Source organism: Phlebotomus argentipes, unplaced genomic scaffold, assembly GCF_947086385.1.
Source record: "Phlebotomus argentipes unplaced genomic scaffold, Phlebotomus argentipes genome assembly contig_5, whole genome shotgun sequence".
Classification (NCBI taxonomy): Eukaryota; Metazoa; Arthropoda; class Insecta; order Diptera; family Psychodidae; genus Phlebotomus; species Phlebotomus argentipes.
This window is the reverse complement of record NW_026776165.1, coordinates 5,618,779-5,635,345: the sequence shown is the minus strand read 5'-3', so window position 1 is coordinate 5,635,345 and position 16,567 is coordinate 5,618,779. Positions and strand designations below refer to the sequence as shown.

At 41.5% G+C, this 16,567-nt stretch overlaps 8 protein-coding genes across 8 annotated transcripts; 4 read left to right on the top strand and 4 right to left on the bottom strand.

Annotated features, from left to right (window-relative positions):
* Positions 1 to 116: 116 nt before the first annotated feature.
* On the bottom strand, positions 117 to 1,949 carry LOC132255871 (arylsulfatase B-like). The gene is made up of 3 exons (XM_059752041.1): positions 1,794 to 1,949; positions 926 to 1,732; positions 117 to 866 (listed from the first exon to the last, which is right to left on the bottom strand). The coding sequence occupies exons 1-3, from the start codon at positions 1,947 to 1,949 to the stop codon at positions 117 to 119; spliced, it is 1,713 nt and encodes a 570-aa protein (XP_059608024.1).
* A 735-nt stretch (positions 1,950 to 2,684) lies between these two features.
* Positions 2,685 to 4,488, bottom strand: LOC132255870 (arylsulfatase B-like). The gene is made up of 3 exons (XM_059752040.1): positions 4,342 to 4,488; positions 3,470 to 4,276; positions 2,685 to 3,410 (listed from the first exon to the last, which is right to left on the bottom strand). Exons 1-3 carry the CDS (start codon positions 4,486 to 4,488, stop codon positions 2,685 to 2,687), a joined length of 1,680 nt encoding a protein of 559 aa, XP_059608023.1.
* Positions 4,489 to 5,518: 1,030 nt separating this feature from the next.
* LOC132255758 (uncharacterized) lies at positions 5,519 to 7,023 on the top strand. The gene is made up of 2 exons (XM_059751905.1): positions 5,519 to 6,368; positions 6,597 to 7,023. Exons 1-2 carry the CDS (start codon positions 5,568 to 5,570, stop codon positions 6,972 to 6,974), a joined length of 1,179 nt encoding a protein of 392 aa, XP_059607888.1. The 5' UTR covers positions 5,519 to 5,567; the 3' UTR covers positions 6,975 to 7,023.
* Positions 7,021 to 8,429, bottom strand: LOC132255757 (uncharacterized). The gene is made up of 3 exons (XM_059751904.1): positions 8,198 to 8,429; positions 7,478 to 8,140; positions 7,021 to 7,420 (listed from the first exon to the last, which is right to left on the bottom strand). The coding sequence occupies exons 1-3, from the start codon at positions 8,345 to 8,347 to the stop codon at positions 7,034 to 7,036; spliced, it is 1,200 nt and encodes a 399-aa protein (XP_059607887.1). The 5' UTR covers positions 8,348 to 8,429; the 3' UTR covers positions 7,021 to 7,033.
* Positions 8,430 to 8,654: 225 nt separating this feature from the next.
* Positions 8,655 to 10,264, top strand: LOC132265911 (uncharacterized). Its single transcript, XM_059766705.1, has 3 exons — positions 8,655 to 9,630; positions 9,685 to 9,849; positions 9,911 to 10,264. Exons 1-3 carry the CDS (start codon positions 8,695 to 8,697, stop codon positions 10,256 to 10,258), a joined length of 1,449 nt encoding a protein of 482 aa, XP_059622688.1. The 5' UTR covers positions 8,655 to 8,694; the 3' UTR covers positions 10,259 to 10,264.
* Positions 10,265 to 10,301: 37 nt separating this feature from the next.
* Positions 10,302 to 11,807, top strand: LOC132265912 (uncharacterized). Its single transcript, XM_059766706.1, has 3 exons — positions 10,302 to 11,159; positions 11,226 to 11,390; positions 11,460 to 11,807. The coding sequence occupies exons 1-3, from the start codon at positions 10,368 to 10,370 to the stop codon at positions 11,805 to 11,807; spliced, it is 1,305 nt and encodes a 434-aa protein (XP_059622689.1). The 5' UTR covers positions 10,302 to 10,367.
* A 783-nt stretch (positions 11,808 to 12,590) lies between these two features.
* Positions 12,591 to 13,823, bottom strand: LOC132266097 (uncharacterized). The gene is made up of 3 exons (XM_059766934.1): positions 13,541 to 13,823; positions 13,163 to 13,474; positions 12,591 to 13,093 (listed from the first exon to the last, which is right to left on the bottom strand). The coding sequence occupies exons 1-3, from the start codon at positions 13,733 to 13,735 to the stop codon at positions 12,608 to 12,610; spliced, it is 993 nt and encodes a 330-aa protein (XP_059622917.1). The 5' UTR covers positions 13,736 to 13,823; the 3' UTR covers positions 12,591 to 12,607.
* Positions 13,824 to 14,331: 508 nt separating this feature from the next.
* Positions 14,332 to 16,558, top strand: LOC132255868 (arylsulfatase B-like). Its single transcript, XM_059752039.1, has 3 exons — positions 14,332 to 14,930; positions 14,989 to 15,391; positions 15,452 to 16,558. The coding sequence occupies exons 1-3, from the start codon at positions 14,332 to 14,334 to the stop codon at positions 16,556 to 16,558; spliced, it is 2,109 nt and encodes a 702-aa protein (XP_059608022.1).
* The last annotated feature ends 9 nt before the right edge of the window (positions 16,559 to 16,567 follow it).

The following is a 16,567-nucleotide window of genomic DNA, read 5'->3' as shown; positions in this document are numbered from 1 at the left end:
CTTCTTTTATACACACATTTGCACTCATATTAAGACTGTAATGCGTCTGTTTAGAGTTTAGGCATAATTGTTTTATTGAGATATCTCTTAATTGTTACTCATAAACTTGAATGTTATCAGAAGATTGCTGGTTCAGTGACTTGATTTGAATCTAACCACCACGTCCAGAGACCCTGATTGAGCGCAGGATCGGCACGTGGATCGTTTGGCAAATTGCCTGGTGGCACTGAATTCTCCAGCAACAATCTCAACTTGTTCTCAATAGTCTCCACCTCTGATGATCTCACGTGGGCTAAATTACTCACTTCACAAGGATCAGAAGCAACGTGGAACAAGCAAGGACTTTTCAGTGGTTCACACGGCGTGGAGATAGGATTCTGTCCTTCGCAGACTATTTTTGTCTTCTTTCTAATTCTTTCCAGATCCCAAGATTTCATGTGTCTTCTCGCGAAGGGATTCAAGGCTCGCCAAACCTCACTTTCCATCACAAGATGAGGATAGCGAAGGGATTCAGGATCTTCCTCGAAGGGCATTTCGCCTAGCCAATCGTCAAATCTTCCATTGAATGTCGTGCCGTTTATGTACTTCCAACCATTGAGGTAAACTGAACTGTAACCAATGATTGGATCGATACAGTGGACCATTTCACGGCGAACTGGAGGTTTGTTGAAGGAAAGAGTCTCCCAAATATCGAAGCCATCAAGTTCAGCGGATTTGATCGAAGTTGAACCAGCAATCTGAGCAAATGTTGGCAGCCAATCCGTGATGTGAGTCAAATGTTCGGATACTCGGTGTCTCTGCTGCAGAAGGGGACTCCAAACCAGAGCCATTCCTCGTAAAGCACCTTCCCAAGGACTATTCTTTTGCTAAAACCAAAGCAAACCATTAATTTTTTGGTCCACCACAAAGTGTGACCTTCTCATACCCCTTTCAGTGGATAATTTGAAGCTTCCACAGAGACAAATCCTTTTGTAGGACCTCCATTGTCCGAAAAGAACACGATGATGCTGTTCTCCAGCATTCCTTTCTCCTTCAGAGCTTTGACAACCGTTCCCACTGATCTGTCGAGAGCTTTCACCATTGCGGCGTAAGTTCTTCTCTTGGGATCCTTAATATGACCAACTTTCTCTAAATCTTCCGGAATTGCTTGCACAGGATCTACATCATTCGCCGCATGCGGTGCCAATTGCGAAAAGTAGAGAAAGAGGGGATCTCCCGAAGGATCATGATTGTAAATGATCTTCGAAGCTTCATCTGCCAAAACGTCCGTTGCATATTCACCAACTCTATCGCGATAAACACTCTCATTGTACCTGAAGTCAAAACCAGGAGTATATGGTTTAATGGACATCCAGTGAGTGAAGTTAAAGTAATCAATGTAGGGTCCTAGAGACCCAACATGACTGTCAAAACCTCTGTGAGTTGGTGTGAAAGCTTTCTTAGCCATTCCCAAGTGCCATTTGCCAGCAATGTGAGTTTTGTAGCCAGCTTCTTTCAAGTACTGCGGAAGAAGCTTTTCCTCCAAAGGAAGACACCAAGGTTGGTCTGCAGCAATTATATAATGCTGCATTCCAGTGTGAATTGAGTACTTTCCAGTCAAGAGAGATGATCTCGTTGGTGTGCACATTGGAGCGGTGTAATGTCTGTTGAAGATGACGCCTTGATAGCCCAAAGCGTCGATGTTGGGCGTCAGAATTTGATTGCTTCCTCTCAAACTCACATCGTGTGAACCCTTAAAGACACACAATTCCTTAAGACACAATGCACTGAACTACAGAAGCTGGAAAACTCACAAGATCATCAGCCATTATCAGGATAATATTAGGCTTCTTCTGCACATTTTCTCCGACATAATTGGAGAGACTTGCCCAAATGACAATCCCAATAAGAAGTGGGACCAGTAATAAGAATATAACAGCAAATTTAAACACTTTGCTTCGGTGCTCCATTCCGACTGTTTGAATCTTCGACCAACATGCAATTTTATACAGAGAAAATAAGCAAAAAGCACCGTGACAATGAAACTTTTATTAGCGTTTAATTGTGGATTTCGGTGATTACATTCAACTTAAGATAAAACGACTGTGAACGCTTTCGATCTAATCTTTGTGCCAATAATGTGCTAATGCTTTAATAATATTCCTCAAATTCCATCATCCACTGTCTCCAAAGACGTCGGCAACAGGATAGCTTCAGGGTTTCTTTCCGCACGAATTGAGTTCTTTTGGGAATCTTGATGTCTCTTCGGAATTTCCTGAATTTCTTCTTCTTCTCAATTTCACTAAATTGCTGATTTCACTGGGATCACTTTCCATATTAAACAAACAATTAAATAATTATATAGAGATATAACTTACCAGACATTTTCTTTATCATTGTTATCTTTCGGTATTAGGTTCTTTAAGAACCCAACTTGTGTATAAAATCTCCAAATAATTATTTCGAATACACACGCAGAGCTTTACACAATTAAGAAAAAAATTTCTTTCTTTCATTGACTTTCGCAGCTCGTGCAAAACTGAGCATTTTATACTGTTTTGTAGGCTCTTCATAGTAATTGTATAAAAAAATGTCACTTAACACCATAAAATTCACGAAACAAATTGTAAGAATATTGTTGAATGTCGCATTATCTTTATTGTTGAGAAGATAAAGGCTTTATGAGGAAGAAAGCAAAGTGAAGTCTATTCCTCTTCCAACCACCACGTCCAGAGGCCGTCATTGAGAGCAGGATCTGCATTTGGATCCGAAGGCATATTGCTTGGCGGCAAGGAAGTCTTCTGGAATAATCGGATTCTCTCCTTCATCACGTGCATTCTGGTCGGTCGAAAGTGGGCCAAATTACTGACTTCGCAAGGATCATCGTGGATGTAGAAGAGACAGGGAGCTTTAAGAGGATTGCAATCCTTCGCTGGTGGGATTTTCTTCTGGCAAACAATCCTGGTTTGCTTCCTTAAACCCTCCAAATCTCTGGCTTGTAATCGTTTCCTGGCAAATGGATTGAGAGCTCGCCAAACATCACTTTCCATCACAATCTGAGGATAGCGAAAGGCTTCAGGATCGTCCTCGAAGGACATATCGCCCAGCCAACTGTCATATATTCCGCTAGACGTCGTCCCGTTTATGAACTTCCATCCGTCACGATAGTAGGAAATGTATCCAGTCAGAGGATCGATATTGTGGACAATTTCCCGTCGAAGAGGAGGATTGTTGTTGGACAAGGTTGTCCAGATGTTATTCCCATCGAGTTTCCTGAATTTATAGGCTATCGATCCTGCAGCCTGAGTGAATGTTGGCAACCAATCAGTGACATGAACTACATGATTTGATACATAGTGTCGTTGCTGCAGAAGAGGACTCCAAGCCAGTGCCATTCCTCGCACACTTCCTTCCCAAGGACTGTCCTTTTGCTGCAATGGAAAATCTACGTTAATTGACTTGCTTAAACACCTGGAAAATAGTGACTTACACCTCTGAGAGGATAATTTGAGGCGTGTAATTCATGCAATCCTTCCGTGGGGCCTCCATTGTCTGAAAAGAACACGATTATGCTGTTCTCCAGCATTTCTTTCTCCTTCAGAGCTGTTATAACTCGACCAATTGCGTTATCCAAGGCAATTACCATGGAAGCATACAATTTCCTTGTCTCATCACTAATATGTCCGGTCTTAAGCAGATGTTCAGGAAGAGTTTGATGAGGATCATCTGGATTTCCCGCGTGAGGAGCTATTTGGGCATAATAGAGAAAAAGCGGTCCTTGGGAAGGATCATGATTGTAAATGATCTTCGAAGCTTCATCTGCCAAAACGTCCGTTGCATATTCACCAACTCTATCGCGATAAACACTTTCATTGTACCTGAAGTCAAATCCTCTTGAGAATTGTCGGCCAGGTGTGTAGTTAGTGTAGTCTAAGTAGTCAATATAAGGTCCTAGAAATCCAATAAAACTGTCAAAACCTCTGTGAGTTGGTGTGAAAGCTTTCTTAGCCATTCCCAAGTGCCATTTTCCAGCCATATGAGTTTTATAGCCAGCTTCTTTCAAGTACTGCGGAAGGAGTTTCTCCTCTAATGGTAAGCCACGAGGTTCACCAGAGCGCAGAACGTTACTTTGCATTCCAGTGTGAATTGAGTACTTTCCAGTCAAGAGAGATGATCTCGTTGGTGTGCACATTGGAGCGGTGTAATGTCTGTTGAAGATGACGCCTTGATAGCCCAAAGCGTCGATGTTGGGCGTCAGAATCTGATTACTTCCTCTCAAACTCACATCATGAGAACCCTTGAAAAACGACACAATTCAAAAATTCATATAGAACCCACGAATAAATAAGCAAAATCACTCACAAGATCATCAGCCACTATCAAGATAATATTAGGTTTCTTCTGCACTTTTGCACATTCAACAGCGACAGAGTTGATGACTAAAAGACTTGCCCACAATATCACAGAAAACCTAGACATTTTCTTGGCTGTATTTTGCCTTCCGTCCATCGTCAGAGTTCACGCAAAACTGACTTGGCATTCTCAAAAGAATCAATTTTATACACTTGAGTGTATTTATAAAATCTCCACGAGAAGTTTTTTCGGCAATTAAGACACCTCCACTGGAAACTGTATGGCGAATGGTGAAGGAATCAGCATTTTGCGCTTAAAAGAATTCTCAAAGTGTCTTACTTTACCTTAATTGCTTGTTCAATTTGCAAGACATCGCACCAGAGAGAGCCATTATCTTTAAAAAAAATATATTTTCGGATAACATTTCGTGCAACCACAACGAGAGACCATTTGAGTGCCTTTCAATTCAAATCAATGCCATTTTCTTGATCTTGACGCTCTTGGACAATGTGTTGGCCAAATTTCCCACAGTGTGTGACTCGTTTCCGCGAGTTTCAGTGACTCGAATGGAATTATTCATCTGAAAGAGGGCATTATAAATATAAATATGCTGTGAAATGCCATCAATCATATCTTGAAGCTCAAGTGTCTGAAATTTCAACGTTTTATGGATTTTGCACGCTTCTTCTGATGCACATTTTAACCATTTTCTTTTGCTTCCTTCTTAACTCTCGCCAACTTATTTCGAGGTGTATTTATAGAATGAATTGAATTTGGGGCACACGAAGAAATTATCAATCAAATCACATGAGATTTCTTTGAGAAACAACATTTTCGACAAGCAAATTTCAGTATAAAATGATATTACTTCTTCACTTTCCGGTAAATCTAGTGTTAGCAACGCAGAAAAACAGCCCTATTTGCTTATCAATTCTGTATTTGTTCTCAAATGCTGTGTAAAATCTTGTTATTTGCAAGAATGAAGGCAAATTATCTCTCATATTTGCCATTGATTTTCCACGCATGATTTCAATACAATCAGACACAAATTTTCTTGCACCACAGCTGGAAATCGATTTCGCAAACGCGCATTTTCACCTCAACTTCATGGTGTCCTTATCTTATCTACGGCCACGATAAATGTGATAAAGTCACTTTGTGGGACAGATATGAGTGAGTTAGTCAGTGTTTGAGCAACTCTAGTGCAGTTAACAAGTGATAAAGGCCAAAAAAGGATGATGAAATTACTGAGTTTGGGCGTTTTTCTGCTCATCGGAGGAGTGTTGACAGAGGATTTGTGCATCGGAGAATCCAAGGATGGAAAGTGTGCATTTCCAGCGAGAAAGATCTCAGACAGTGAAGTGGACAGCTTGATTATTCTCTGCAAACTGGCAAAGGGTGTCTTTCCCTTCCAACCCCGAGACTCTATGGCTCTTCCAAAGTCTCGGAATCGCAAGCAAATTCCCTATCTTGAGATGCGCAACTACAATTTCGAGTATATGTACAATTTCCACTTTGGCGATTGCGAGGAAAACATCAAGGCGCGCAGGGAAACCTTCTTCTGGCAACCCAACGTTGGTTCTGACTTTGTTGGACACACACTCCTCGCCAGGGAGTTCAATGTTGATGACAAAGAGAGGAACAACACTTGCATTGGTTTAGCACAAACCACAGACTCAGAAAAGGTGGTCTTCAATCCGATTCATCGGGATAACTTCGATGGGGAAGAGCCTAAGGAGCCCTACAGCTACGAATACTTGACTCTCTTGGTGCCACTGAAGCAGACCTTCAATGTGACGAAAGAAGTATCTCGAGTTGAGACTCTGAATTACTCTGAGAATGTTGGCTTCTTCACTTACTACAACCCTTCAGAGTTCGAACAAGTGATCGAAATGTTTGTCGATATCAAGTACAGAGTTGCATACAACTTCAAGGACGCAACTTTGGATGATTCCTTATTTGAAGTTAACGATGCGGAGGATAATCAAGATGTTAACATATTGACGAGGCAAAATATCGAGAATAGTCTGCAAAAGGTAAGTTCACAGCCCCTGATTTCCCAAAGCCTACACGACCACTTAAACCTTATCAGACGTACTGAGTCAACAAAGGACGTGCGCATGGAAGATAAAGAGTACTAATGAAAATGTTATCTTGCACAAACAAGTGAAAAGAATGGTGAAAGTGCTTAACTTTATCCGAATTTCCAGGAAAAAATTGGCCCCATAATTCAAACTGAAGATTGATTCCTTCTTATTTCTCAGAGAACAGGCTACAACGTCACCGTTCCACCCTTCACAGCCATCACAGCTCGCATCGTTGGAAAGCAAACGACTGTGAAATCCGATCTTCTTGCAACTAGATTCTATCTCTACAGCGATGAACCATCTGGTTTCAACTCAACCGCCGATGTGACCGGAAACAGAAACGAGTACTTCCTAAAGGACTTTTATCTGGAAGATGTTCAGGTGCATCACACTTCTGAGGTCCTCGTTCTCAACTACACCACGATCTACGTCGCTCTGCTCTGCTTAGGAGTGGTTCTTCTGGCTGGAATTGTGGTCTTCTCAGTCAGATTGGCCATTAAGAAGTTCAGAACGCCACCTGCTGTGCCTTATCAAACGCTCCAGGCGGACTCTTAAGCTTAGAAGCATTGAAATATTGACAAATAAAGTATATTTAAACCCAGAATGTTCTACAATTATCCTACAATTCTCTCTTCCATCCTCTGATAGCCTGTTGTGACTCTGTCTCTGCAGCAACAGCAACAGGCTTTCTTCAGCACAAAGAAGATGAGGCAAATGGTCAGCACTGCGGCCAGAGTGAAGAGCAGCCCAGCAATTACATGATCATTGACCTCAAGTGTAGGTTCTGCAAACTCAAACTCCGTTTCCATCAGTTCAATTTCAGACACCATTTTTGATCCCTCAACCTCTTCTTCAGTTGTGAAAATAGCTTCAGAACGTCCCGCAAAGAAACCACTTCTCAGCTTGGCTGTGAATTTGCTCTCAGTGTTGACGAAATGTCCATAAAATTTGCCCCTTGAATATCCATCGTGAATGAAATCCTCCGTAAATGTGTTAATTTCCTGAAATTATAATCACTCTTGAGTACACAAAGTCTTCAACATCATCAAAGATCTTACCTTAACTTCTAGATCTTCTCTTAATGTCTTGCTGCTATCTTCGGTGCCCATGTTGAAGACATCATTCTCATCGTGAATCACAAAGTGGGAATTGTCTGTTAGTTTCTTATTTAAACTGTAATACGTCCTTTTGGGTGTTGTGATGTAGTTCTTGTAGTTGTAAGGAATCCAACCGCTATTGAGGTAGATTCTCCCAAAGGTCATAAACTCTTTAGTGTAATCAACAATTCGGGACCCTGTGAATTTGATGTCATGCAATGTTTGCTCAGCTGGCGTTATTCGCAGCAGAAACTCGTAAGTTCCATTGAAGATCTCCAAGATTGGATTCGAACTGAAAGGCACGTTGTTGTATAAACCATTGAAGCCCAAGAACTGGTAAATGCTCTGACTTGTGTCATTTGACATCACAATTTTGCGAGCTAGCAAATATGAATCATCTCTGTACTTTCTGCCGGTCCATTGATTCTTTCCTGGTATCCAGAACCATTTGCCTTCCTTCACACTCTCGCAGTCTTCGATTGGCAACCGCGGCTTGCGAACAATAGACTTTTGCAGTGAAATGTAGTTGAGATATTGCGGCGCATCGTATTGACGATATCCGTAAGAATCTGTGAATTGATCTTGAAGAGCTTTCTGCTCGCGACACAGCTTATGCAGAGTCACCTGAAGAACACACGGCGGTTATCCGATGGAGAATAGAGAATGTGAATTACGACTTACCACTTCATCTTCAGTGAGACTTTTTGCGGGAATTTCACATTGTTCCGAAATCGTCTGGTCAGTATTTTCAGAACAGCAGACACAGACTTCCAACCTAGCGCCACTCAGGGCTGGGATGAGCACAGAGATGAGCAGGAAATACACAAACATGTCAACGGATTGCCTTTGAATGTCAACTGAATATTAATACGCCATTCCTTGCGAAATTCACTGCCTTCAGTGCCTCAATTCCTCAATGAGATATCGCAAATCTTATCAGCTCTCGCTGAGAGTCGTGAAAATGGGTAAAGATACTGGCTTTTTGGCACTCACACGTTTAACTGATGTTAGAACTATGAAAAACTCTACTAAACTTGATAAAATTGACACCGTCAAGTCCCTGCTTCGCCCATTTACCTGCCATTTTCGTTATCATTTCCGAGAATTTGTGCGTTGAAGAGGTTTTATCAGTGATTCACAACATCGACCAGTTGTTGCATTGTTCTCAAAGTAAAATCATGTCTTTCCAAGTGCTCCTCATCCTTCTTTCTCTGGCCACAATTTCACGGGCCGCTGAAGTTTGTCTCTGCTGTGGTGAACAAGTTCTCAAGCAGGATCTCAAGAACTGCTCAGACATCGCCAGACCGGCTTCAAGGGAGGAAATAGACTTCCTCAAAAATCAGTGTGTGTTTCTCCAGAGATTAAATTCTTATCCATATGATTACAATTACCATGAGTACAATTACAAGTACGATGACTACAAAATAGCCACAATTAGGCAGTTTGATGTGAATTCTGTGAACGACATTAAGATTCCTGGCAGTAACTGTGATGCAATTTTTAATAGTCTCGAGGGTCTGCTCTACATGGTTCCTGAAAGCAATTCTGACCTGTTCAGATACATAAAGTCATCAGGATCGTTCTATGGCAGTGTGCAAGTTGACGAAATTGGTTTAGCCGTTCCTGGAGTCTTTAGAACATACAATGGACTGCAAGATTATGCAAATTCAATCTTTACGCCATTCAAAATGTACGAAAAGTCGTACAAGACTCAAAATGCAACACATCGAAACTATACAAGATATGTTTATTTTCTTCGTCAGCCAGTGTCTTACAAGATGACTGAGATTGAAGATGAGAATACGCATTTCAAGCCTGATTGGATGGTTCAATCGTTTCAACGATATGATCCAAATGAGTACATGAGTTTGGGAAGATTTTCAGTCTGCAATGACGATTATACAAACAGAAATTACACATTAAGCATCAATTACGATGAGGAGATGGAAATTAATGTGTTTCAATACCAATTTTATCCTCAACTTCAACCACAGCTTGACATATATCAATCACAAGCCCTCAGTGTTCTTGAATACACTGACAAAGACGGTGATTTGAGAACTGTTGGCCTAACTAAGTATCACAACGAAATATTGTATAAAACTAAAGCAAAGGTACGACTAGAGTTGGCAAAGCTAAACGACAAACTAACATAGCTTTGATTACAGATTTCAGCTTCCTCAGAAGAGACAGTTGAACCTTTTCAGTGTGCATCAGCTGAAGTATTCGCCAAATGGTCGACAGAATTGAAAGAAGCCAAGTTCTTGATTGAAATCAACTTTGGCAGTCTAGGAAAGTTCAAAGACGTCACAGAAATCAAGGCTTCAGGCCAAGTGAGTCATCAAAGACTCAGAAAAAGAGGGAATCTTTTAATCAACAAACCATTTCTTGCAGATAATCCATCGATTCTTCTCCAGTGAAATGCTGTCAAACAGAAAGGTGTCGTCAACCAACAACATCATCGTAATTATTCCTTACAACACATTTTTCTTCTTAATCGGATGTGTGGTGGGAATGATTGTCTTCTGTCTTCTGCTCCTGATTGTCATCAAATCGATGGGATTCATTGACAAGAGAGACTTTAAGACCGACTGGGAGAGGACTTCAACGTGGACTTCAACACACTTCAGCACCGCAGCTGCGTTTACCAAGGAAAAGGCTGAGATTCTAGGAGATCGTCTTGTCCGACTCGGAGACTATCTGTGCAACGTAGGAACTTGGGTCTATCAAGAGATCAAATAAATAACCCATTGTATATTTTCGTTATCTCAATTTCGCCACAGAGTCTTTTATCAAAGTGTATAATGCTTTAGTCATTCATAGAGGGTTCAATCGAACGCACGTTAGAACAATGGTGTTTATCAAAGTCTTGCTAATTCTCCTATCTTTGGCAACCATTTCGCTGTGTCGTGACCTTTGTGAACCAGCCACAGCCGAGGAAGTTAACACCTTACTCAACATCTGTCTCAACTCCCGGACGAAGACCGAATCTGACTTCTTCCACTCCAAGCGAAGAATTGCAACACTAAATGACTCCGGATACATAAGCTTCCCGAAGTCAGACGATTGTTCAGAGCTTCTTAGCAGCTTAGATGGTCTGTTGCACGTCATTCCCGAGAGTGATTCTGAGCTGTTCAAGACGCTGAAGAAACATGGACATTGCTATGCAGCTTTGGCGCGTGAAACTCCTGGATTCTTGTGCTATTCAGAAGGACAAACAGGAAAGGCGATTCACACCTTCAAAGCCTTCGAATGTTGTGACTTTCCGAAGAAGAACACAACGAAATTGATTTACTTCATTCAAAGTCCAGTGTCTTATGAAATAACTGAAGTGATGCAAGATTCTGAATTCCCATCTGATAAGAATGCATACAAATATAGCGATTTGGGACAGTTTTCCCTCTGCAATGATGAAGAAAGTGAAAAGGACTTTAATATTTTCGTGAATGAAACTATTTTTACAAGACTCACTTTCAAAAATTTCACATTTTATCCTCGTCTTTTCACCAAATTTAAGGACATTTATCCTGACGCACAATTGAATCTAGAGACCAAACTTTTCTTGAGAAACGACAATGACAACAATATTTCACTAATCATTGATCCAAACGCTGATTCAATTCACTTCAAGACAGTAATTCAGGTGAGATTTTCATCAATTATATGAGCTGGATTATAGGGATAAAAGTGTCCTTTTCTCTGTTTTCAGCATAAAATCACCAGCGCCTTTCGTATTCCACCAAATCATTGTGGCACAGGAACTGTAAAGGGTTTAAGAAAGCAGTTGAAAATCCCATTAAAAGCCTCTATTCGGATCAATTTTGCCCATGTCAACAACTCTAGAGTTCACAAGGATATTGAAAAGCAATTATTGGTGAGACTTTGATATTCAACAGTTACAAAGAAAGCCTGTAAATTTACCATTATTTGAATTACTTTTCAGAAACACGAAGTGCGTTTTACAGAATTCACGTGGGAAAATGTGAAAATCACTGGTTATCGTGATGATTTTATCTTTATCTCACGGGAATTGATTTACATCCTTGAAATATGTCTGGCTGTAATCCTTCTGCTCACTGTTCTTGTCATAATTGCTATGAAAGTGATGAAAAGTCACAAGAAACTGAACAGACAATCGTTTGTGTCGCGTGAGTCTCAATTTCAAGATCAATTCCAGTCGAGACTCAATTCCTTTGCTGATTTGGCGGAACAACAAGCTGAAATCCTGGGGGAAAAGCTGAGAAATGGCGTAACTCGCGCTTCAGCCTGGATTTACATGAAGCTGATGTGATTGAGTTCAAAGCGCAAGAATAAATGCGATTCATAAGCAAACATCTGTGGACTTTTCAGTTATTGAGCAACGCACATGTGGAAATGCCTTATTGGATTCAAACACTCTTTGACTCACCTGGGAAATTGTCGCAACAGGAAAATGTCCTTCATTTCCTCTCATCTCTATATACTACTTTAATTCCGTGGAAGTAACATTTGATGTTCTCTCGTCGCACACTCATGACGATGTTAGAAGGTGTGGAATAAGATTGAGAGGAAATTACATTTTCCAATTGGCATGATGGAAAGGCAGCATCATCTCCTTATCAACTTCACCCTCGCAATGGGAATCAGCATGGAATTGGATTAACTTATTACGATGTGAGACCAAAAAGGCGCGAGTGTCATTAATACACATTCACATTGCTGCGAAGCTCATAAATTTTGATTCGTCACCAGATGGAAAACTTTCTCACTAGTCCATTCATCCTCATCTCTCATGCTTTAAGATTCCCTTTCCCCTTTCTTTTCGCTGGCTATACAGCAAAAGTCCATCCAAGTGGTGGAAAAGCTCTCGAGGGAAAATTGGATTTCGTTGCCACTGAGGTTCTCTGAGGTTGTATTTTCATCAATTAGGCTTAAAAGCGTCAATTTACCCTCAAAGAAACAATATTATGACTATTAAGGATAAAATTTAATTGTCTTCCTTCATTGCTCAATTTTCTCCGTGATTTCTTCCCATTGTCCTAATGAGATTCTCTTGAATTTCCAGGTGAAAAGAAAAAAAAAAAACACTCTTACGTCTTCTTAAACAATTCATTAAGTTAGTTTCTTCATGAGTTCTTCCATGATTTTCATTAATTTCTCTTGATTCTCCATTTGCCTCTCAAAGTTCCTGTGATGCCTGCTGTTATCCTCAGCCATGGCCTCGAGAGCTTCAGTCTGTCTCCTCAAGAGGTTGAGTTGTTGCTCCTGGAACTCCTGGCGTGTATCACAAGAACTCTTGGCATCTGTGGAGTCATTGAAGACATCGGAAATGCAGAAAGCCTCTTTGGAATTGCAATCATCAGTTGGTTCTGGCAGTTCAATCACCGAATTCTCAAACTCTTTGCTGTTATTTGACTCAACATCAATGTCCACATCTTCTTGACTATCAGGATATTCTTCAGGAATGTCCAATTCCTCCTTGACAATGCTGAGATTTGGATGTTGAATGACTAAGTTTTCATTTGATGTTTCTGCTGTGCTTTGCTTCTGTTTCGCTGCCAATTGATACTCAATTAGTGTGCGCATCGAATGCCAGACCTTAAAAAAGCAAAGAAGAAAATTGAAAACTCCCAGCAAAAGCCCAAGAATGTCTTTGGGATTCCTCACCTTTCGCCACTGTTTCCATGTTTTCGTCGGTCCAGGAACTTTCCTCATGAATTCAGTTAAGATCATCCACTCTCGCCGAGCGTCAACATATGTGAAATGCGGACCAATTATGCCAGTTCGCAGTTCAGGATGACTTAGCATGAAGTCAATTAGCAGCTCCTTCTGTTCATTATTCAATTTCGGGGTTTTCTTGCGACCATCAGGATCACTCTTGAACCTGCTAGAGTTTGTTTTCAAGGGAGACTTTGAACTGCCCGTGTTACCGAATCGCGCAAGATAGTGAGGTTGTCTTCTCCGAATATCGTGCCAAATCTGCGAGAAAACCACGCGCAATCATGATATAAAACAGTTCATACATTTGCCGAGAATAAAACTCACCTTACGCCACTGTTCCCAACTCTTCTTCGCTCCCGGAACGTCATTCAGCGTTTGCGCCGCCTTTTCCCACAATCTCTTCGCATCCTTGCGTCCAAACTCATCATCGTACTCACCACTGCGCAGCTTTGGGTATTTGGCCAGAAAATCCAGAAGAGCAATCTTCTGGGCTTCAGTAAACTGCCTCCGGATGTACATTATTTTCTTATCTGACACACACTGCGCGACTCTGCGTCTGTTCGCAATGCGCTTCGCATGCGACTGTCGACGATCACGGCGCGAAAATGAGTCGAGCGAAGCGCACGAAATGAGGTTGAAAGCAAAGGACGGAGAAGTGTCGCGTGTTTCTCAATGCAGACAATGTGGAGAAGTTCCCACTCTTTAAACCTCTGACTGAGTGTGTGCGAAGAGAGCAGAATAGCGCACATTTCAAACTGAGCGACAAAAAGAGGGGAAATATGCTTGCATTCGGCGACCAGTGGCGTTGGGAAAATTTACAATTTCCCATACATTTTGAATGGGTGTGATTGATGGTTGGTAGAATTCTGAAAATTTCAAACATTACCAAATTCTCAATCACACACTTTCAATCGACTTTCAATTGATTTACAGATTCATGGTTCATAATAATGTTTTATGGAGCAGCTAATTAATAGCGAAGACTTCCAGCTGCGATTATGCAATAAATTGTCTCGCGACCTAGAGTAATAACACCAGGTTCAGTGACTCTTCAACCTAGAGAAGATTCTGATGGATTTAGTGTTCCTCAGGTTTTCGGACAGAACAGTTTGAAAATGATGATTTCTCTCATTCTTGTGCTCTGTTTTGTTGGTGCAACTCTGGCTCAAGTGTACAATATACCAACTTCCACATCCAATCCATCAACAGCAAGTCCTGTATCACCTGGAATCTTGCCTGGAATTGATCCTGAAATAGACACAGACGTCAAGTATCCTGATCGTCCTCATATCATAATCTTCATGGCTGATGATTTGGGCTTCGATGATGTGAGCTTTCGCGGTTCTTCGCAGATTCTCACGCCCAATATCGACGCCTTGGGTTATCAGGGAGTGATTTTGAACAGACACTACGTTCCCTATGCTTGTACACCCTCAAGAGCAGCCTTTCTCACTGGCGTGAATCCCGTTCACAGCGGAATGCAGCACTATGTCCTATTGCACTGTGACCCAACTGGTCTTCCCTTGCACTTGAAGCTCTTGCCTGAGTATCTGAAGCAAGCTGGCTACAGAACTCATCTCGTCGGCAAGTGGCATCTAGGATTTGCCAGGAAGGCCTACATTCCCACTGAGAGGGGCTTCGACAGCTTCTTCGGTTTCTACACAGGCGCCATTGACTATTGGAATCACACAACGTGGCTGGGAAATTTCAATGGGTGAGAAAACACATTCTAAGTCTCTGGATTAAGTGTAATCGAGCATTCATTTCCACAGTTACGACTTCAGAAGAAACGAAGAGGTGACATATGAAGGTCTGGGTCAGTATGCAACACATCTCTTCACCAATGAATCCTTGGAGATCATCAAGAGACACAATCCGAGAATTCCACTCTTCCTTGTCAATGCATTTAATGCGCCTCACACAGCGAGTATTTCAGGATTATCCGAAAGTGATGCGCCGCAGGAAGAAAAGGACAAACTCACATACATTCGAGATCCCATCTTGAGAACTCATGCTGCTATGATAAGGATTCTGGACAGGAGCATTGGTCAGATCATTAGGGAGTTGAGCTTGAAGAGAATGTTAAGCAATTCGGTGATTCTGTTCTATTCCGACAACGGAGCTCCGACCAGGGGAATTTTTGAAACTCAGGGTTCTAACTTCCCTTTGAGAGGCGTATGTAAATGACGATTCATCATCATAAGGTTTGCCAATTGACTATTATTGATGTTTCAGCAAAAACTCACTACTTGGGAAGGCGCAATTCGAGTTCCTGCGGCCATTTGGAGTCCTTTGATAGAAGTTCGCCATGGCGTGTCAAATCACTTGATCTACAACACTGATTGGTTGCCAACCTTCGTCGGCATGACTGGCGTTCGACCAATTGGGGAACTGGATGGTTATGATATCTGGCCCACACTGGTGAAGAACAAGCCCAGCCCGAGGAAAAGGATCATTCACAACATCGATCCAATCGATGGATTGACTGCATTCTACTACAGAGGATGGAAGTACATCAATGGATCAACTGACTTTGGCATCTACGACTCGTGGTTAGGCTCAGATGCGCGATATCGCAATCCAGATGCGAAAAGATACGCGGAAATTGTTGTAAGGAGTGACACGTGGCAGGCTTTGGCGCCATTCGCCCGCAGAACTCTTGGCAGTAGCAGCATAAGACGGATCAGGAGGAACACAAGAACATTCTGCCAGCCTAAGATTCCCTACGCCTTAGGATGTAATCCACTGAAGGGTCCTTGTCTGTTTCGCATTAAAGAGGATCCGTGCGAATTAAACAACCTAGCCTATGTTTATCCACACAAAACGTACTTGATGAAGATTTTGATGAAGAGATTCCAAGCGAGGACAGTTTATCCTGTTAATTTACCAGCAGATTTGGAAAATTGCAATCCAGCAAAGTACAATGGAACCTTCACTTGGTGGCTGGACATTGAAGCCATCCAAGCTGAGAGTTTTTCCAATTCTACAGATCCTGAAATAGCAACTGAGATTAATGAATCGGAGGAAGTTGAGCAGTTGAATCCTTTGAATCAAACAGTAATTGATTCTCAGATTCAATCAGTCTGGAATCCAATTACACCCAATTCATCGAATTTTTCTCCACTTTTACCCTATTTCTATATCCATCCTTATCCACTGAGTTCTTTGACAAATTCTTCGAATCTTGTGGCATTTCCTTCACTTCTTGGCACTCCTCACACAAAGACAAACACCTTTCAGATCCCCGAAAATCTCATTTCCTCAAATGGTTTGCATTCTCAGGCAAAAACACACAGACAAAATCGGCCGCTGAACTTTCACAGCGACTCTAAATCAAACTGAAAACACTTC